This window comes from Humulus lupulus, chromosome X, assembly GCF_963169125.1.
Source record: "Humulus lupulus chromosome X, drHumLupu1.1, whole genome shotgun sequence".
Lineage (NCBI taxonomy): Eukaryota > Viridiplantae > Streptophyta > Magnoliopsida > Rosales > Cannabaceae > Humulus > Humulus lupulus.
Genome location: NC_084802.1, coordinates 186618689 through 186641169, shown reverse-complemented (window position 1 = coordinate 186641169; position 22481 = coordinate 186618689). Strand labels below are relative to the sequence as shown.

The following is a 22481-nucleotide window of genomic DNA, read 5'->3' as shown; positions in this document are numbered from 1 at the left end:
GCAGATCAAGATTAGAGAGGATGTTTTAGCTGGAGTGTCCAGAGATTATACAGTGTCTAAGACGGGCTTGTTGAGATACAAGGGTCGGATATGTGTTCCGTTAGACACTGCTATGAGACGAGAGATTCTGAATAAATCTCATACTACACCATACTCTTTGCATCAAGGCACCACGAAGATGTATCAGGATGTAAGATCATTGTACTGGTGGCCTGGGATGAAGAGGGATGTAGTGGAGTATGTGGCTAAGTGCTTTACATGTCAACATGTCAAGGCCGAGCATCAGAGGCCAGCAGGTTTATTGCAGCCTCTAGACACCCCATAGTGGAAATGGGAGGATATCGCGATGGATTTTGTGGTGGGGTTACCTAGGACTGTTAGTCAACACGATTCAATATGGGTTATTACGTATCGATATACCAAGTCAGCTCACTTCTTACCAGTGAGGACTTCTTATATAGTTGACCAATATGCAAATCTCTATGTGAGAGAGATCGTGTGCCTCCATGGAGCATTGAGGTCGATCGTGTCAGATCGGGACCCCACTATCACTTCCAAGTTCTAGGGGAGTTTATAGAAAGCCATGGGAACACAAGTGAAGTTCAATATTGCTTATCATCCTTAGACAGATGGACAATCTGAGAGGACGATCCAGATATTAGAGGACATGATGCGAGCATGTGTGCTGGACTTTGGTGGGTCTTGGAGTAAGTATCTACCTTTGATAGAGTTTTCCTACAACAACAGTTATCAGTCTACCATTGGGGTGGTACCTTATGAGATGTTGTATGGTAGGAAATGCAGATCTCCCATTCATTGGGATGAGACGAGGGAAAGAAGATACTTGGGTCCTGAGGCAGTTCAGAGGACCAGTGAGACCATTGTGAAGATTAGAGCTCGCATGCTTGCTTCTCAAAGTAGACAGAAAAGTTATGCATATCCCAAATGCAGGAACGTGGAGTTCCAGGTAGGAGACTATGTTTTCCTTACAGTCTCACCATGGAAAGGGGTGAGAAGATTTGGGAAGAAGGGCAAGTTGAGCCCTAGATTTGTAGGTCCATTTGAGATCTTGGAGAGGATTGGTCAGGTGGCTTACAGGTTGGCCTTACCACCGACATTGTCAGCCATGCATAACGTATTTCATGTTTCAGCTCTTTGGAGGTATGTATCTGATGTGACTCATGTGTTGAGTTATGAGGATTTGGAGCTTGAGGCAGATCTCTCCCACGAGGAACAACCAGTCCAGATACTTGACAGAAAAGATAAGGTCCTCAGGAATAAAACGATACCTTTGGTTAAAGTATTATGGAGGAACAACAAGGCCGAGGAAGCAACCTGGGAGCTAGAGTTAAGCCCTACTGCCTTAGAGCCATTTCTAAGTGAGTTTAAAATGTGCAAATCAACTCGCTAATTGAGGTTTTAAGCCAAAAAAATGTAACTAAACCATAATCAGAGTCATAAACTTTGAAAATAAACCATTTACTGAAAATTGTAAAACGTTTAACATTTGGGATCCCAAAAATATTGTTTAGAAATATTTACAACTAAAAAATATAACCAGAGTCGGCTAAACGACAAAATTTAAGTTTAGTACCGTCATCTCCCAATATACCCCTGGCCGTGGCAGCCAGGCAGACCTGACATGTACGCGTTGCCTCGCATTCTCCGTACTCATGGTTGGCCGATCTTCCCCTTGCCCTTACCTGCACCATAGAGCACCCATGAGCCGAAGCCCAGCAAGAAAACTCCACACAAATAGATAACATATGCGTATTAATCACTCAGCATATAACAAACCTGTCAACAAGCTAAACACGTACGTCCATGCTGTCCCAGTATCTTTATCAGGCCCTGGGTTCACGGTCTACACCGAAAGGATATCCTAGGTATCCTTTGGGGTCTTACCCTGGCAACTCGCACTCCGCGTGCTAAACGCTGCTCCCGGCCCCTTGCCATTCTCGGCCTTCGACGTTCCCAGCCCTTGCCGTTCTCGGCCTTCACCATTCCCGACTCTTGCCGATCATTCACATATATGCATACATAGCATAATTAAACAAACACTTAAACATGTATTAACACAATCAATGGGCTATGCCCTGCACATAATCATATAGGGTCATGCCCTGCAACACAACTATGGGGCCTCACCCTACTCTAAACTTTTCCCTCAGCCAAAGCTTATCTATCTCCTATGCCAAATGACCCAATTGCCCTCCTTTCTAACTTAGATTCTAGCTAATCCTCAAGGACATCCTAGACTTTTCCTTAATCTCTTGCAAGAATACCACTTTCCCACCTAAAACAACTATCCTCAAGAGTTACCTATAGTTACCCAAGTTACCAAAGGGCCACTAACCATTTCTCAATAATTCTCATACTCAAGTTATAATATTCCCAAAATACCCCTAGGCTCCTCCCGAGCTGGGTATTTAACCCTGTTGTGACTTTTAGCAAAACAGCTCCCTAGGACTGTCTCGGAACGTGCATCACAATTATATCACCACTCACACGTGGTATCAATCACAACATATACAAGTATTACATTTATTCCCTCGACGGCTAAAATTACAAATATGCCCCTAACAACCAAATAGGGTCCACATGCATATTTAATTCACCTAAACATGCATTTCCAATCACATATTCATTGAATTCACATATTAATTCAATATAACAATTATTGCCCTCCAGGCACGTTAATCAGGGCCCCAAGCCTTATTAGCGAATTTGGGTCTCTACAATAGTTGTAATGCCCCAAAATCCCTAATGAGGTTTAATGGTCGGATTATATGGTCGGGAGGGCCATAATTGATTTATTATGTCATTAAATGATTATATGCATGATTATGTGAATTATATTATTATATGATGATAAATGCATGCATGTGGGTCCACTTTTCATTATAAAGGCATTTTGGTAATTTGCCCGTTGAGGGCATATTTGTATATTTTTATGCATGTTGGTGAATTATTAATGAGGCCACAATATAATGTGGATTTGTTCGAGCTATTCGGCATGAGACGATCTTTGAATGCAAGTTAGCGGTTTGGTCATAACGGGGTTAATTTCGGGGTGAGTCTCGGGGTAATTTGATGATTAGTACATTACCGGGATTTAAAGGGTAATGTGATATGATGTATTAGCATTTGAGAATATTGGAAATAACAAAAATTACAGGACGTTAATTATAATTAACGAGATAGACGGGAAATGATGATTTTGCCCTTGCTAGCTTTGAAAAGAAATTACTTAACCTAGGGGCATTTTGGTCATTTGACCAAGGGTTATATCTAACTAAGGAAGGCTGTACAAAACTAAACCAAAACAGAGCACGTTTCTCCTCTTCCTCCTGACCATTTTTCTTCTTCTTTTTCCTTTGAATTTTGAAGCTCCAATTGGGGATTCAAGCTAGGGAATCGAGCCTTGAGGGTTTAGGATTGTGTTCTACCATTTAAGAGGGTTTAATCTTGAGCTTGAGATAAGAATTCAGCCATGGAAATTTTGGTTATTGCTCTGTTTTTCAGTTGGAATTTTTGGATTGGATAGTTAAGAATTCAATGAAGTTTTGGGGAAAGATTGATTGGGTTTTGATGCCTAAGACTTGTAGAATGGGTTTTTGGGTTCATTTGTGAGTTTGATTGAGGTTTGGAATCAACTTTTGAAGTTTGGAATTTGAAGAACTCGAAGGGGAAAAACCAGGGCTGAAACACCCTGGTTCTGGCGCTACAGTGCTGTCCATGCCATGGGAGCTCTGGTTGTAGCACCATGGCACCTGGGGGGCCTCGCTGTAGTGCTACCCTATTTTTCCAGGGTACTATTTTGGGTACTTTTGAGGGTTTTTGGCTCGGGGTTTCAATCCTTAAGGCTTGAGATCGAATCTACTAACCATTTTAGTACGATTCGAGGTCTCAGGAGCGAGGTTTAGATCAAGAACCTTGTATTATTGATTTTATTGATGGATTTCCATATTTGGTTATGACTAGGTGACCACTAAAGGATCAAAGGATTGATCGTTCTCAATGGTCGTTTTTAACTTGTTTCACGCTCGAACTAGAGGTAAGAAAACTGCACCCAGTATGTGACATGCATGGTTATTAATGAGGCATGTTTAGTGCTCTATATGTGGACCTTGATTGCATATTAAATTAACAACCCTCCTAGGGCATTCTGGGCACGTGGGCCACGACGCCCAAGAGCTGGGTCGAGGGGTGCCCCCTTGAACCCAGAATTTCCTGGGTTTTCTCAGCATTTCTCCTATTCACAACCTTAACAATTCAATCCAATTATACTCCCAACTCCATCCAATACCAGAAACGAGTCTAGGACTCCCAACCACAAAGTTTAGATACACTTAACCACCACAAAATTCTACTAAGTTTACCACCCCAAATCAACTACAAAGTATAACTCAAAACCCAACCAAATTCATCCTAATCCTCTAAGTTCCCAGCATAACATAAACAAAATCCTTACCTCAATTTAAAGCTTCAATCCTTAGAGACTTCCTGCCCTCTACCTGCTTCAATTCCTGAATTCTTAAGCTTCAATTCCAGACTGTCCCAGCTCAAAAGATCAAGATCCTCCCTCTTCAAAGCCTTCCAACACAAGAGAGAGAGAGAGAGAGAGAGAGAGAGAGAGATAAATCGTAATAGAGGGAGAGAAAGAGAGTCTCTTAGATACTTTCTGATTGCTTCCAAACGTTTCTAGTCCCAGCCAAAACAAGACCATCCAATAGTCAATAAAAGTCCAAATTGCCCCCCTAAGTATACCCTTAACCTTAAATGGCCCCAAGGGCAAAAGCATCATTTGCCACACTTCCCGCTAATTCCTCAAGTAGTTCTATAAATTCCTAATTAATCCTTTAATGTCCAACTAATTACCAAATATTTACCCATTACTCAATAAACCCCAAATACACATTAAACTTCCCAATATACCCCTAGGCTCGCCCCGAGCCGGGTATTAAACCCCGCTGTGACTATTCCTCCAATCCGCTCACTAAGATCATCTCGAGCCATATACTGCAAATATATATACATAATAATGTGGCCTCAATCATTTACTCACATATATCAACATTTATGCCCGCAATGGGCCAATATGCCCCAACTATCAAGAATGGGCCCACATGAATATTTAATACTCACAAACATGCATATAATCATACTCGCACTATCATATATATCGTGCATGCCACATAGTCACGCATTTAATCGGTTAATCACGCATATCTCCAGTTATGCCATCTAGACACGCTAATCAAGGCACTAAACCCTATTAGCTTTTTCAGGACATTACAACTATCCCCTCCTTATTGAAATTTCGTCCTCGAAATTTATTAAAACACTTCGGGATACAAATTCCATAAATCTGACTGTAACCATAGAATCTGTTCCTTTACCTTTTATCCTTCAATAACACTCTTATTAGAGTGACAATCTTAACCCATAAAACCTTATCTCATTTATCATAATTCCATTAACTTTTCTTTGCGTAATAACTCTTGCTGAAATCCTAGGGTCTCCTTACCTCATCAGTAGTGATATCATACATTTCTTTCCTTGACATTGGCACCGGCAACATTCAAAAGCCACCACCCATACTAGGGTAAGGATAATATGTATGCCCCTAGCCTAGCCCTTGGTAAGATCTCAGAAGTCTTATTAAATCGAGAGTCAGAACTCCTCTTTCCTTCCCAAAATATCTTATCCCTTTTTAGTCCACAATACTCAGAGAAATATAAAAGTCTCCCATCCTGGAACTCTGTGTCCCCATACTCAAAATTTGCAAACTCTTATATCCTTTTAAATAGGCAGATACTTCTGCCCTAACGATCTCAATAACTTCATTGGTTTCTCCGAACCAATTCTGAACTACAATATTCTCTGTCTCTCATTTCGTTACTTAGAACAAGTACTTCTCCTCCCCTGTCTTACTGTATCTTATCCAGAGTCCCCCTAGCCGTTGATCGGCTTCCATCTCCTTGACTATTCAATAAAGGGACCATATTTATCTCAATGCCCCAACTACTTACACACTCAATGCACAATTCTTAAAGTCTAAGTCATTCCTTCAAATTGTCAGTCTATCTGAAGGTAACTAATAATTCTTAGTCTCAATCTTATACTCTTTGTCATCTACAATCTTTTTCAAAACTTGGGAAATAAAGGGTCTCAGTCCGACACCATTGACTTTGGTGTCCCACAGAGACATACAATCTTCCCTTGCCCATAATTATTATCGTGGTATCCATTCACATGAACCAAGGTGTGTTAACTCAATCTATTGAGTCGCAACTTTTCATATCCAACCATCTTACTTGCAGTCTAATATAGTCCATCCCTTACGGTCCATTACTATACCCTTTTACCTTCCAATATACAAATTTTAGATCTTAACATCCATTCAAATTCCTAGATACAATATTCATAAGGAGGTAGTACAATACTCATTCAAAACCTCTACCTCAACGCTGGGTTCCACTAGATCCTTCATTCGATCTTCACGTCTTAACCCGTTCATACTAATATAGTAGGATTCTTAATCATTCCCACAAAATATCTTCCCTGAACTTCATTGCCCATAGAGATACATTTGCCAGCAATCAACTTCATGCACTATACCAATCTTGGTCGTTATCTCATCTGACTTTACTATAATCTATGGCGTCTAATCAAACTTCCATATTAGTTTTCCCTTATGCAATCAAGGGTTTCCTACATGAATCACCCATTAATTTCCACTAGGTCTTGGTCTCAACGTTATTCCTCTACAAGTGACCAAACGCTCAAATCCTTGCGCTAATACATTCACTTCTATTCCATGGGTGTCAGCACTGCATCTTAACCGTGGCTATCTAGCATGACCGTCAACTTAATGCTCCATGTATAACATTCGTGTTCTTATTCTTTCATTTATCGTGAAGCACGAACAACCATCCATTTAGTCTATACCTGGGCGCGTCTTAGCCTTTGATGCACCACCTTATAATTTCATGTCTTAAGCAAAGACAATATCCACCCTGTTGTCCTCCCGCATTCATCCATTACTTATGGATTCTAATGCCATAGGGTGCTAACCAATCCTTATTTTATCTTCTAAGGATCCAGTACAAAACTATCCATTCAGACAAACTTTAGGTTCTTGTGTTATCTCAATCTTGGGAATAGCTACTTCGAAGATGCTTCAAGTAATAGCTGGCGTGTCTTACCGGTCTCACCCCTTAGGCGTTCTTCAGTAATTCCTTTGTGGCTTCTAATTGAATTTGATCATACATGATCCCATCACCTCCTATAACGTGACCTTGAATACCTTTAGAGAAATCGAAGCTTACACTTTCTGGAGCCTTACCTAAAACCCTGTCACATCAATCTTAGTATTATCGTTGTAGTAGTCGTTCACATGCTGCTTCCAACTGGGAATAGACCAACAAATTTTTAACCAATCTGGATATGACTCATCCATGTTGTTCCTGTACTCTCAGCTTGTTGAACTTATCTGTGTCGTTGAAGCATTGGTCAGTTAAGAACTTTCACTGATAATCCATTACATCCTACTTGGTGCAAGAAGTAATTCCTAGAATGTCTCTTTCCTTGATCCTCAACTGGTAATAACCAGATTGAAGATCAATTCCTGAGAACATTGTCCCATCTTGCAACTGGGCAATTGAACCATGCAACCTTAACAGGCAATGTCAATGTGTCCCACGATGCAATTCTTCGTTTGATCCATCCTCAAATCAAATACATCTTAACTGAACCATTAATTCTTTCTGTTGAGCTAACACCGTTCTTCATGATGTCCCTGATACCGATTATATCCGCACCTTAATCATGTCGCATACTCAACGATTCCTTGTACACCCATCTGAAACCTTACTAGCCAATCCAACTTGCAATCAGTTTAATTAATAGATTCCAAGTGGTACCTACCACAATATCTAGGCATCTCATAGATGAAATCGAGTTTTTCCCTTTCAAACCCTGACATTATCACTATCTCTTGCAATCCATGGTTGCCCCTTATTTAGCAGATTACTGCTTACTCAGGGTCATATCAAAACTCTCATATGACGAGCTCAATTACTTTTACTGTAAACCTTTTACTAATAGTACTCTAACCTTCCTCTTGGAAGTTACCAACTCTTTCCCAGTAGGCACTAATATCTTAAACCCTATCGTAGCAACCTCGAAGCATGTGCCTCATATTCGCGTCTCTTCCGGGAGATACGTATCACCGAACTCAATCAGCTCAATACATAACAAGGAACAAGAACTAACAAGTCAAATGGTCGCCTCCGAGGGACTAGCCCCGGGCTCTGACTGCATCAAAGCAGACCCTCAAACTGGGGTCAAGTAATCTATACTCCTTGGTTCTTCCAACTTCAATTTTGGGCAATCCTTCCTGACACGCCCAACTGTTCCACATAGAGAACATGCCTTCACTCAGCGTCCTCCCAGATGGCGTCTCTCGCACCTGACGCATACTAAATTACTTCACCAGGCTTCAATGCTGCCTCAGTGGCTATCCTGTAAACTATAACCCTTCCTGTCACGACCAAGAGTAGTAGAACCATTAGGGGTCCTTCTTTTCTATCCATTGGGCATCCGCCCCTCTATCTGATCCCAAAAATAGGGATACCGTTGTTTGAATTTCCTGCCATTCTTAACTGAGTTCATAAACTCGTTAATCTTCACAGTCCAAACTGCATCACAATAATCTCATTTATCAAATCATTGTCTGGATTCCTTCCAACCCATCATATCAACGTTTCGGGTCTAGGGTACTACTCCCCACCACCTCAGGGCATCCTCCTGCAGCATACACAAAGTGCAACTACTCTATCATGGCCCACCATTCTCATTTTATTTAATCATGCCCATCCACTAATCAGTTCCTTAACAAATCCAAACCTTCCTTGAAAACTAAAGGATAATGTTTCTAAAGCCTTTCATATGGTAACTCTTATCTGTTTCCATCCTCAGGTTGAACCAACACTGGTGCCCTTACTGTCAAGACATATGAAGCAGCACTTTCCCCAATGAAACCCACTGCCTCAACCATCTAATCTCCTTATCCAGATTTAGCAGCCTTACTCACATACTGGCAAACATCTGCTGTGAATTACAGGGGCAGATGGAGGGTTCCGACCCTAACCAACATTTGCAGCCCCCAATCTAACAATACCAGGTCCAATTAACCATCTTTAGTTCATACATTCTGAATCAATCTGCAATCTTGACAAACCCCTCAGCCCTGATGTTCATATCCAGAATCATCCCATGGGCAAGTTCAAACAATCACAGTAATCACACACACAATAAGTATATCAAACACCAATATACATTACTCATGCATTAATTATCAAATTCCATTACTACCAAATATATTCATACACATCATGCTTTCTATACTAACATGCAGATAAGACACATAGGTTCAATTTAAATAATTAACCACATATTCGTGTTATTAAGTACCTAACCGTGAGTTGAGCTTATCTTTAGCGGTGAGTGTACACACCCAGCCAGTCTTCAGGAACCCTTAAACCTAGACCGCTCTGATACCAAGTTGTAACACCTTGGATATCCAAGACCATTACACTGTGTGTTTAAAATAGTGCTTAACCTGCTAAGCAAGTCGTTTGAACTTAAATGTGTAATTAAAGACTAAGTCAAGGTCAAGTAATAAAAGATTTGGTCAACAAAATGACTATATTTCATTAAAATATTAAGTTCGTACACAGGATCCAAAAAAAAATAAGTTTACAGATTGGTAAAAGATAAACAGATACAATTTAGCCATCCTAAGCAGCAAAAACAAGGTTTAACCCTAGTTCCTCCCAAGCTACCCCGACAGTGGCGATCGAGCAGGCCGCATATGTACACACCGTCCCTGAAGCTCTCCAACCCATGGATGGTCCAGCTATCAACTACTTTACCTACACCACGTAGCACCCGTGAGCCAAGGCCCAACAAGAAAACTTAAAACAACATGCATAACTAGGCAACAATATAAAGACAGTAAATACAATACACTAGATTCAACTGATAAATAGATTATAGGCAACAATCCCAACCAAAGAGCAACAATAGCATTTAATCAACCTTGACCCAACCAGTCCAATTATTCAACATAGTACAAGCATTAAACTAAACAATGACAAATATATATTTTCAAGCATACATCCCAATCAGCAATACAAATGATTAGGTATCAGCACCCTTAGGCCGAGCCCTCTGTTTATTCAGCTGACCCTAACTCGCTTAGACTGAGTCTTCTGACTATTTAGATGACCCCTGCTCACATTGGTCGAGTTGTGTCCAGTGCGCTTATCAGCAGCCCCGACACCTTTAGGTCATACTTTCATAAAAAGCATATCATCAATACAGTCACACATTGCATATATTCAAATATAGGGAACCTTAGTCCCAAACATAACCACATGGGTGCAGTTTTCTTACCTCGGATCTCGAGCAGCAAGCGTATGACGACCCCGAGCACAATCCTCAATTCCTGAGCTAGTCACAAAGCAATAATGAATGACCATAAGATTCTAAACCATTTAAAAGCTTTGGATTGAAATACTAGCCTCCAGCACCTCGATTTCTACTAAACCAGGTAGTAGAAATCATCCCAACCGCTTAAGTTCAAATCCCTAAGCCTCCCTGAGCCTATAGACAAACCTAGGCTAAAACTCTCTAGACGAGTCACTGCGTGCCTCAAGTCAGAGGCGCAACCTCTACTTTTTTTTTTGTGGGGGGGAGGCGGGTCGCGACTTGCCCCCTAGGGTCACGACGCACCTATAAATCAGCAGGCCTCCTAGAGAATTCTGGGCACGCGGGCCGCGGCGCGCCCCTGCGAACCTAGAATTCCCTGGGATTTCTCAGCATTTCTCCCATTCACACCCAACCACAAAGTTTAGATACACTTAAACACCACAAAATTCTACCAAGTTTACCACCCCAAATCAACTACAAAGTATTACTCAAAACCTAGCCAAATTCATCCTAATCCTCTAAGTTCCCAACAAAAAAAACAAAAACAAAAACAAAATCCTTACCTCAATTTAAAGCTTCAATCCTCAGAGACTTCCTGCCCTCTACCTGCTTCAATTCCTGAATTCTTAAGCTTCAATTCCAGACTGCCCCAGCTCAAAAGATCAAGATCCTCCCTTTAGCACTTCAAAGCCTTCCAACACAAGAGAGAGAGAGAGAATCGTAATAGAGGGAGAGAAAGAGAGTCTCTTAGATACTTTCTGATTACTTCCAAAAGTTTCTAGTCCCAGCCAAAACAAGACCATCCAATAGTCAATAAAAGTCCAAATTGCCCCCCTAAGTATACCCTTAACCTTAAATGGCCCCAAGGGCAAAAACGTCATTTGCCACACTTCCCGCTAATTCCTCGAGTATTTCTATAAATTCCCAATTAATCCCGTCATGTCAAACTAATTACCAAATATTTACCCATTACTCAATAAACCCCAAATACACATTAAACTTCCCAAAATACCCCTAGGCTCTCCCCGAGCTAGGTATTAAACCCCGCTGTGACTATTCTGCCAATCCATTCACTAGGATCGCCTCGAGCCATATACTGCAAATATATCCACATAATAATGTGATCTTAATCATTTACTCACATATATTAACATTTATTCCCACAACGGGCCAATATTACAAATATGCCCCAACTATCAAGAATGGGCCCACATGCATATTTAATGCTCACAAACATGCATATAATCATACTCACACTATCATATATATCGTGCATGCCACATAGTCATCCATTTAATCAGTTAATTACACATATCTCCAGTTATGCCCTCCCGGCTCGCTAATCATGGCACTAAACCCTATTAGCATTTTGGGGACGTTACAAGGACGTGAGAAAGTATTCCTATGCTTCAGCAGTTAGGAGTCTTATGTATGCTATGTTGTGTACTAGGCCTGACATATGGTATGAAGTAGGGGTTGTAAGTTGTTATCGATCAAATCCAGGTTTGGAACACTGGATTGCAATTGTTGACACGGTTTTTCGCCAACAGTGTATCAAGAAATAATAAGGTTGATTAGTGCTTAATAATAAACCGTAACGAAAGATGAAATGAATTTACAAGAACACAAAGCTTTTACGTGGTTCAGTGATTAAAATTCACCTAGTCCACGAGTCTATATTATTGCTGTTTCTCTCTCTATTTTGGCAAAGTTTTAGTATTATAGAATAATGGTCCCCTTCCTTGTCTAATATTCTTAGTATTTATAGAGAAATTCTATGGACAGATTTGGGTAACCGAGTGAGTCAATCATAGATTTACATATTTATTACATTTAAACACATATACTTCCCATTTATAATGGGATATGATTTGATCATAAAGTAAATGTACTCCTAATATCTGGGACATTAAATATGACAGCCTGGTCATAAATAACCGTATTATGGGACCCGAGTCTTTGGGGATCTGTGGGTACGCAATATATTTGAGTTACCACGAGCTGGATATCTCTCCGAGCTCGTACTTCGACAGTTGTTAGAACATCATGAGCTCGCACTTCACAACCTCCGTATCCCTAATCTATATGACCACTATGCAAACCGAGTTGCCTACGTGGATAATAAATGGATACCTTGGTTATTTTTCCGTATATATTATTTGCCCGCTGTACCCGAGCTGAGTGAAGGACAGATTCTGCACCAAACAAAAGCTACTATCGAAGAAAGAATAGACCTTTTTGTACTCATTGTAACGTTCATGGGCATACCATAGAGAAATGTTACAAAATACATGTGTTGACGCAGCTTTTCGCCAACAGTGAATTATGAAAATAGCTGGGATGGATTAGTGCTTAATGATAAACCGCAATAAGAAAATGATGCTTAAAAACACTAAAAAAGAAATATTAAGAACACTCGTCTTTTTACGTGGTTCGGAGGTTAAAATCCATCTAGTCCACGAGTCTGTATTATTATTGTTTTTCTCTCTAAATTTTGACAGAGTTTTTGTATTACAAAAAACAACACACCTTTCCCTATCCAAGGTCTTAGTATTTATAGAGAAAATCCATGGATAGGCATTAGGGTCATCACGTGAATCAAAACCCTAGTGTGACTTGTCTCACACTAATTATAAATATTACAGTTTATCCTAAGGTATGGTCTAATCATTAGGTAAAACTGATCATGGGTCCTCAGAGATAATCAGACATGCGATGTCTGATCATGCACGATTATATTATGTGTCCGGGATTTCAGGGATTTGCAGACATGCTATGTCTGACCATGCACGTCTATATAACATATCCAGGTTTATAAAGATCAAAGGATGCGGCAGATCTCTAGCGTACCCCGAGCTGAGTGCACAGTCAGCTCGTGTCTCGGATGCTATGCTTTATAAACGTTTCCAGTTTGTTCCTATTGCTTTGCATTCACCAGCTCGTGCTATTGACCTGGGGAATCGTGCTGCCTTTACAAAGGAAATATGGACTTATGGATCATCTATTACAGCTCTTGGCTAGCCAGTGGTATTCGAGCTGACTAAAAGACTCGTGCTGAATTTTAGGACGCACAACATGGATATCCTCCAGGGTACAACAAGAATCGAGCACCAACATCAGCAGTTGCTAATCAAGCCCAGACCAGTCACACTGCTTCATAACGTTTGACTGAGAATAATACTTTTTTGCCTCAATTAACTGCTAGTCAATACTAGCAGCTACTCAACTTATTGGCTCAACAACAATCTGGTACATCAACATATATTCCCTCAATCTCTATAGACACCCCAGGTATAATATTGTCCACCATTTCCTTAAATTTTCCCACTGATTTTGGTCATTGGATTATAGATTCAGGTGCTACTTGACATACCTCTCATTATTTTTCTCAATTTATTTCTATCTCTAATATACCTCCAACAAAGTTGATTTTACCATATAACTCACACCTTTTTGTTTCAAAAAGTGGTAACATCATTATTCCTAATAATCTTGTCTTGCAGGATGTCCTTTTTGTGCCCAATTTCAAGTACAATATCATATCTGTTAGTGCCCTCACAACAACTAACACCATTTATGTTTCCTTTTCTTGTGATTCTTTTTCCATTCAGGAAACAATCACTTAAAAGATGATTGGCAAGGGTAGATCGTGTAATGGCCTATACCTCCTGCATAAGCCCTCATCTACACCTCAAGTTCATACTGTTAGTGTTGATATTTGCACTCTAGACTTGGTCATTTTTCCTCTAAATGTTTAGATGTATTAAGTTCTACTCTAAATTGTAACACAACTCACTTTCATAAACATTCTACTAAGCAAAAGAAGCTGCCTTTTCTAAATAAAATTACTTTTGCTAATTCCCTTTTTGATATAGTACATTGTGACATTTGGGGGCCACATCACACACCATCACATTCAAATCATTGTTTCTTTCTTACTTTGGTTGATGATAAATCTAGGTTCACTTGGATTTACTTAATGACACACAAATTTGATGCTATCACTATTATCCCTCTTTTTCTAAACATGATTGAAAACCAATATCATTCCATGCTTAAATGCTTTAGATCAGACAATGCTCCAGAACTGACATTCACTGATCTTTTTGCTCAAAAAGGTATTCTCCATCAGTTTTCTTGTGTTGAAACCCCTCAACAAAATTTCATCGCTGAAAGGAAACACCAACACCTTTTAAATGGGGCTCGCTTAGTATCAGGCTCATACACCTCTCACTTTTTGGTCATATTGTGTTCTTACAACAACTTATATCATAAACAGAACACCAACTCCAAACTTGACCAATGAAAATCCTTATGAAATTTTATATAATAAACTTCCTGATTATGACTTCTTTAGAACCTTTGGATGGCTTGTTTTTACTTCTACCCTCTTAGCTCACAGGACTAAATTCCAACCCCGTGCAAGAGCTTGTATTTTTGTAGGTTACCCTACTGGTTTTAAAGGCTACAAGTTATATGATATTAATTCTAAACAATTTTTTTATATCCAGGAATGTTGTTTTTCATGAGGAGATTTTTCCTTTTCTCAAACTTGTTGATGCTTCTGTCCTAGATGATCCTTTCCCTAATATGGTGTTACCTTCTTCTTTAATTTCTAACACTCACATTTCAGATTATGAGTCTTCCTCTTCCTCTACTTCTACTTGCACGCCTATCACTTCTACAGATATCTCAGACATGGTTGACGACCAATATGCTGACACCACTGAGACTTCCATGAGTCCTTCACCAACTATTGAATCTCCACCACCAGTTCGACGGTCTACTAGGCAGTCCCATCTACCTGCCTACCTTAAGGATTTTGAGAGCCACAGCTCCACTCATCCTCAACTAAAAACTCCTTATCCCATTAGTCATTATATTAACTATTCAAAACTATCTCATTCTCATAGAGTATTTTCTTTTGCATTTTCTTCCAATCCAGAACTTACTACTTACAAGGAGGTAGCCTTAGATCCTCAATGGATCTCAGCTATGCAACAAGAATTGCAAGCTCTCCAAGCTAACAAAACTTGGACTTTAGCTACCTTGCCTCCTCACAAACAGGCTATTGGATGTTGTTGGATTTATAAGATAAAGTACCATAGTGATGGTACTATTGAAAGATACAAAGCTCGTCTAGTACCCAATCGCTACTCACAACAAGAATGGCTTGATTTCTTTGATACTTTTTCACCCGTTGCTAAGATGGTTACCCTTAAACTATTATTAGCAATATCAGCCATTAGTAAATGGCATATTCTCCAACTTGACATAAATAATGCCTTTCTTAATGGAGACCTCATTGAAGAGGTATATATGCAAATCCCACCTGAACTACTCACTCAATCTTCTTCTATTTCAGGTCCTCCCCTTGTTTGTCAACTCCACAAGTCCGTGTATGGTCTTCGTCAATCATCTCGCCAATGGTACACAAAACTATCTGATGCTCTCCTCCATAATGGTTTTCAACAATGCCAAGCAGATTATACATTGTTCACCAAGGGCCATGGATTGGATTTCATCGCCATCCATGTGTACGTCGATGATATCATCATCACAGGGTTGTCTTTATCATGCCTCAAGGAGCTCCAATAGTCCCTCAATGCTCGTTTCAAGCTCAAAGTCCTTGGTCCTTTAATGCACTTCTTAGGCTTCGAAATAGCCAGGTCTTCCACTGGCCTATTTCTCTCTCAGAGGTAGTACACTTTACAGTTATTACAAGACATTGGATACCTAGCTAGCAAGCCAGTTTCCACACTTATGGACCCTCGCCTGAAGCTCAATGACACTACGGGTACTCTACTCCCTGATCCTTCTCAGTACCGCAGGCTAATTGGGCGACTTTTATACTTGACCTTGTCTCGTCTGGATATTACATTTTTTGTCCATAATCTCAGTCAATTCATGGCTGCCCCTCACACTCCTCATCTTCAAGAAGTACACCATTTTCTCCGCTATCTTAAAGGAAGACCGAGACAAGGGTTACTCCATCCTTCCTCTTCTTCCCTTAACATTTGGGCCTTCTCAGATTCAGACTGCGCTTCCTGCCCCATTACACGACGATCAACAACAGGATTTTGTGTTTTCCTTGGAGATTGCCTCATCTCCTAGAAATCAAAGAAACAACCGACCATCTCAAAAAGCTCAGCAAAAGCTAAGTATCGTGCTCTGGCCGCCACAGCCAGTGAATTGACTTGGTTGCAGTATCTGTTACAAGCTCTCTCCACAATCTGCATTCATTTATTGTGACAATATTTCTGCTGTCCATATTGCTAACAATCCCACATTTCATGAAAGAGAGAAACATATAGAATTGGATTGTCATTTTATAAGAGAAAAAATTAAAGTTGGGACTCTTCGACTCTTCTCAGTAAACAACCAGCAACAATTGGCCGATGCCTTCATCAAACCCTTGCCTTCCACAACTCTAACTACTCATATTTCCAAGATGACTGTCCATGACATACACAGTCCATCTTGAGGGGAGACTATTAAGATTATAGTTTATATATTTAGTAATTTTAGTTGTTTTTGTTCATTCCTTGTACTAGTTTTATTTCACCATATTGATCTGTTCAATAGTGTAATATCTTAGTTTGTTATTTTCTCTTATTAAGTCAGTTAGTTGTCAAGGGTGTTAGGTTCTTGATTTTACACTGTTCTGTTTTCTTTCTCTTGCTCACATATTTAATAGGAGCTCAGCCTTGTAAATCATTCGACTCAATTCAATACAAATTTCAGTTTTTTGAATAATTTTCTTCCGCGTTATATGGGATTAAAAATAGGGTTTTAATCCGAGTAAATGCTCCAATTGAATTTGGTACAATTTCATTGAAAGCTCAAAACTTAATTACACAGCCTTATAAAGAAGAGAGGTAGCTGTTTTGTACTCTTCGTCTGTTCAAAGAAGGAATAATGTTTTTACAAGGTAAGCATTGGTTTTTCTAATTTACTCGAATGAATAGAACCGAAGGGAAAACCAGTTTCAACCCAATTTACACGCATCTCTGATGCTGTGAAACACAGAAGAAGGATGTGCCAAAGATTGACACGTGTATAAATACTAAAATATCATTTATGTACATATTGTTCTTTTTTTAGTATATGAGGAAAATTTCTGTTTATTAACAGTGAGAGGTTGATGTTTGCTTATGCACTACCGACAATGACAAATTCATCAAGTCTCTTTCCCCTTACACCACTACACGAATGGTCAGGATAAAGAGAGAGAGGGCCAAAGTAAAAAAAAATAAAAGTAGGAAGAAGAAGAAGAGAGAGAGAGAGAGAAACTTTGAAGCTTGGGGAAGCAGGCATGTGGATGAGTGGGGGACACACCAAACTCATCAATTGAACCCTGCTGAAATTATTCAACTTCTGACAGTAAAAGAAGCATAAAGCAAAGCAAACATACAAGTCCCCACCTCTTTTTTTTTTTTTTTTTTTAAATTATAAGAAAAAAAAAAGTTCAACCTTTGTGCTTACTTATTATTGTTGAACTACATTTTAGTCAGTGAGGAAAGAAACATCAAGGGTATTTGAAGAAGAACAAGAAGAGGCTGAAATTTGAAGACTTGAAGGCCATTCACTACAAGCTCTCAAAAGGATTGAAGCTTTATCTATCATAGAATATATATATATATAAAATATATATTTTATTTTTATCAAAAGTTATGCCTAGACCAGGTCCAAGACCTTATGAGTGTGTTAGAAGAGCTTGGCATAGTGATAGACACCAACCCATCAGGGGTTCTCTTATTAAAGAGATTTTCAGGTTTCTCTTTAGAAGAATATACTTTTTTTTTTACTTTGTTGTATTTCTTTCTTTTCTTTTTTGCTCCCTTGTTGAGGGTTTCAAATGTGTGATTATATTGAGTTTATTTGCATCTAATCTGGGCTTTTTTCTTAAAAGGGTCGCGAATGAGATTCATAGTTCGTCTACTAAACAGAACAAAGAATGGCAAGAGAAGCTCCCAATTGTTGTGCTCAGAGCTGAAGAAATTATGTACTCTAAAGCCAATTCTGAGGTAGTTTATCTCTCTTACTGTCTCGTCAATCAAATCCAAATGGCTGATTCTGGGGTTCAAAGTATTATTCTTGAATCCCTTTCCACTTTCCTTTATGGTTTTTTGGTTCTGTTTTTTTTTTTTTTTAACAGAGATTTCTATTATGATTTTCCTGGATTTTGATTATTTCCATCCTTCGTAGTTTTTTTTAATATATATATTTTCGTTTTGTTTCATGCATAGGCTGAATACATGGACCTAAAGACACTCTGGGATCGAACAAATGATGCCATCAATACGATCATTCGACTCGATGAAAGCACCGAAACTGGCGAGTTTATTCAGCCTTGTATTGAAGGTACAAAAACTTCTCTTTCTCATATCTGAACATGGGCTTTTCTTCTCTTTAAGCATGAGGCCTTGCAAAAAGGGTAGAAATTTTAGTAACCGTTCTGACTTCCAAGTACTTCTATTTTTGTTTGAAATGTGGGCATTATGTGTATAGCTCTCCTGTGTTTGAGAATAGTACTAGTTTCCAGTTTAAGTTGTCATGTTTTTTTATAATTATTTCCATTGATTTACCAAATGCTGTATAGCTGCTCTCAACTTGGGGTGTACACCAAGAAGAGCCTCAAGAAGCCAACGAAATTGTCACCCGAGATGTTACCTGACTCCCAACACTTCAGAGGTCCCATGTGTATCTCCAAACTTGTTGGAAAATGTTGCGAGTGGTTCAAATCTTTTGAGAACCTCGAACCATCTCAGGTCTGACTCTAGAAGCAATTTTATCCAAAACAACATTTGTACTGCTATGTTTTCGCCTGCATCCGAAAACATTCCCCCATCTAACTATGAGCAACTCCTAGCCCTTAGTAATTATAAAGCATCTAACTCATTTTCAGCATACCCTCTTTATTATGGAAATGACCCCCAGTTTGAACAACTTTGGCAAGATGTCGTTCTCCTTCCTAAACTGACCAGTGATCCTTTAAAAGGCTCTAAAGTGGATGTGATCCAGAATCTCTCCTGTCATGAAGATGCTTCGTTGAAGAACACAGAACCAAATAAGATAGATGCAGCTGATAGACAATGCAAGATTGGGTGTGATCTGTCTTTGCGATTGGGCCCTCTAAGTGTTGAGAAAACGCAACCCCAAGCTATCAGAGACGTTAGTTCCCAAGAGGGAGGCAACTTTTGTTACCAATTACCATTATTGGAGAAAGGGTTCTCCTTATTTCCTAGAGGCAATGCATGCCAGGAATTAGGCTCGTACAAGAGTGTAGAAGCAGCCGTGAGAAAACGGAAGGCAGCTTTTGATAGCGGAATGGAGGATCAGCAGTTTTGTTTGAACCCAAATCTTCCTTTTATCCACTTGAGTGGAAATATGAGAAATGCAGGATCATAAGTTTGATTCAGTAAGTTACCTCAACCTCTTGGAATAGCTTGGCTAATGTGTTCTGCTGAATCTTTTTTTCCCTTGGTTTTGGGGGCAATTTTGTTGTACTCGGGATGTGTTTGCACCCAAGGGCTGCCAGACTAGTTGCTACGTAGGAAGGTGAGATGTAAATATTGAATGATGGTGAATTAGATAGCTAAATGTTAGAACTAACAGTAGAGACTTTTATTAGCATATTATGTACTAACAGAATGTTAATCTAAACATTCTGAAATACAGTTCTTTACGTTTTAGTACGGTGATATTGTTGTAGAAAGCTGCTTTAGAACAGCTTCACAGAGCTACAAGTTAGTAGTAGCTGAGATTTATTAGTGTCCTTAGCTGTCAAATATCTAGTTAGTTTATGTCTATCTTTGTTTGTCTTCCTTCTATTGTAATGTATCACTGAGTTAAGTCGCACTTATTATCTTCTTTAGATAATGTATGATGCATCTGATCTGGATTATTTGTTATTTGATCTGTTTAGGCATGTTTAGTCATTCAAACAAGGTACTTGGTGGTTTGGTAACGTAATATCCATTGTATCCCAATTAGGGTGGTTTTAAACAAAGTGTTTAGATGTAATTGTTTGATATGTTTTTACATTTAAAGCGTGGGCTCCATGTGAAAAGGATAAGTTGGGTAGTATGTCCCTTTAACCAAAACCCCAAAGTATTACTCTGTAAAGGATTGACGTTTTGAAGCGATAACAGATAAGGTAATGGACCCGTTTTGGCATGGTTGAATGACGATGCAAGTGAGGTGAAATATAATTAATCCATAACTAGGTGATGAGGCTTTGTTTGTGTGAGTGGGGGACAAGGTCTATTATCTTTGGTCAAGCTTATGCCTTGAGAGGTTGTGTGGACCCCTTTCTTTTTATTTTTTACTTTTTTTCTTTTTTGTATAATCAGCAAGAGAAAACATTATTAAAAAATGAATGGATGGGGGTCTTTGTTTATCTTTAAGACCATGAACGGTGACTAACTATGCGAATCATCTTGTGGGGTCGGAACAAATGCTAATCCTTTATTTCTTTGAGGATAAAGTAAATAGCAAATACTGTTGTAAGAAGAATAAAGAAAATAATATTTCAAATACGAATGGTATAGATAATACATATAATATTAATAGGTACATAATGAACACGGAATAAAAGGAAATGAAAAAATCTATAAGTTCTCGAAAAGAATATAATTCATCTCCATTCGTAATTTGTAACTCAATACAACAACCATTCTCGTTTCTGAAGAAACGTAACAATACTGGCTGCCAAAAACTTTTGCAAGAACTCCTAACAACAATCTTTTCAGTGCAAGCGACAGTTTGATCAGAGCCATAATTGACATTGTTCACCTTAAATTCAAGAATGTAGGACAACTCGATGCTGTGATAAGTATGATGATCTAGTTTCATAATTTCTTTTTTTTTTTAAAAAGTGATTATACCAGCTGTATATGAAAATTCTTGGCTGCCAAGTCCTTAGTTATGCCCAAGGATGAATGAACCTTTTACTTTTAAGGGCACTTACTTCTTCAAAGTTAGTTAACTACTGCAACTCAACTACTCAGTCAATTTTATAATCAATTTATCAAATTAAAATCATATTTGAATCATAATCAAGTGCAAGAAAAAATAAAAATGACAATCATTTTACATGTTTCAGCCATGATTTCTCACAACCTACTTCATGGGACCTAGTCCAGAGGTAAAGCAAATTCACTAAAATAATCAAAGTTATTACAATTACAAACAACAAAAATACAAATTAAAATTCCCTTCTAATTTGATTTATAATCAACAAACAACTCCTTATTTTGTGAAAGTCTTCAAGCAACCAGCCTCTCACTGGTTTTGAACGTGGCTGGACTCCCTCCAGCTATTGCTCAAGCTCCCCTTGAGACTTGTCTTGAAGTCCCTTCAAGGTTTACACCAAGAAAACTTGAGATAAATGGTGAGGAATCATCAAAACACCATAGGCAATGAACAATGAAGCATTAAGAGCTTCAGACCTTTTACAGAGTGTGTTTCTTAGAGAAGACACTTTATGGCTGCTCAAAAAGGTAAAGAAAAAACGAAACAAACGAATATATATGCTAGGGCTAAAAATAGAAAACCAACTAAGCAAGACATGTGCTGAAAATAGAAATCACGTGCTACTGGGCTTTCAGTGTTATAACAAGAAAACAATGTCTAAACATGAAAAACAATGCATGACAAAAATAACACTTACAAACTCCCCCTTTGGCATGCATATGAACAGTGAACCGATTTATACTTTTAGCACATAAAGCTGACAAGAACTAGCAGCAGACAGATTTGATAACAGTAACAACTAAATTAGATAAATTGTCATATTAGGATACCAATAACAAAACCACCTGCTCAAAATACAATCAGATACCAACAGAGAAAAATCGAAAGCAGCAGGTAGTGAACAATAGTTCAAACTTAGCTAAAAAGACGACAGACAATGTTAGATAACTAAAGAGAATTTAAAGAAACTCCCCCTCAATGTTCAGAGGGCATGCCAAAGTTGA

At 38.9% G+C, this 22481-nt stretch overlaps 1 protein-coding gene across 1 annotated transcript; it reads left to right on the top strand.

The window, feature by feature from the left end:
• Window positions 1-17765: 17765 nt before the first annotated feature.
• On the top strand, window positions 17766-20414 carry LOC133803731 (uncharacterized). The gene is made up of 4 exons (XM_062241844.1): window positions 17766-18274; window positions 18413-18527; window positions 18750-18864; window positions 19103-20414. Exons 1-4 carry the CDS (start codon window positions 18174-18176, stop codon window positions 19909-19911), a joined length of 1140 nt encoding a protein of 379 aa, XP_062097828.1. The 5' UTR covers window positions 17766-18173; the 3' UTR covers window positions 19912-20414.
• The last annotated feature ends 2067 nt before the right edge of the window (window positions 20415-22481 follow it).

What these genes read in the sequence shown, in the direction of transcription:
- LOC133803731 (XM_062241844.1), top strand. Translation starts at nt 18,174, where the DNA reads ATGCCTAGACCAGGTCCAAGACCTTATGAGTGTGTTAGAAGAGCTTGG. An exon ending in ACTCTAAAGCCAATTCTGAG is followed by an intron (nt 18,528 to 18,749) that starts GTAGTTTATCTC and finishes TTTCATGCATAG; the next exon opens with GCTGAATACATGGACCTAAA. An exon ending in TATTCAGCCTTGTATTGAAG is followed by an intron (nt 18,865 to 19,102) that starts GTACAAAAACTT and finishes AATGCTGTATAG; the next exon opens with CTGCTCTCAACTTGGGGTGT.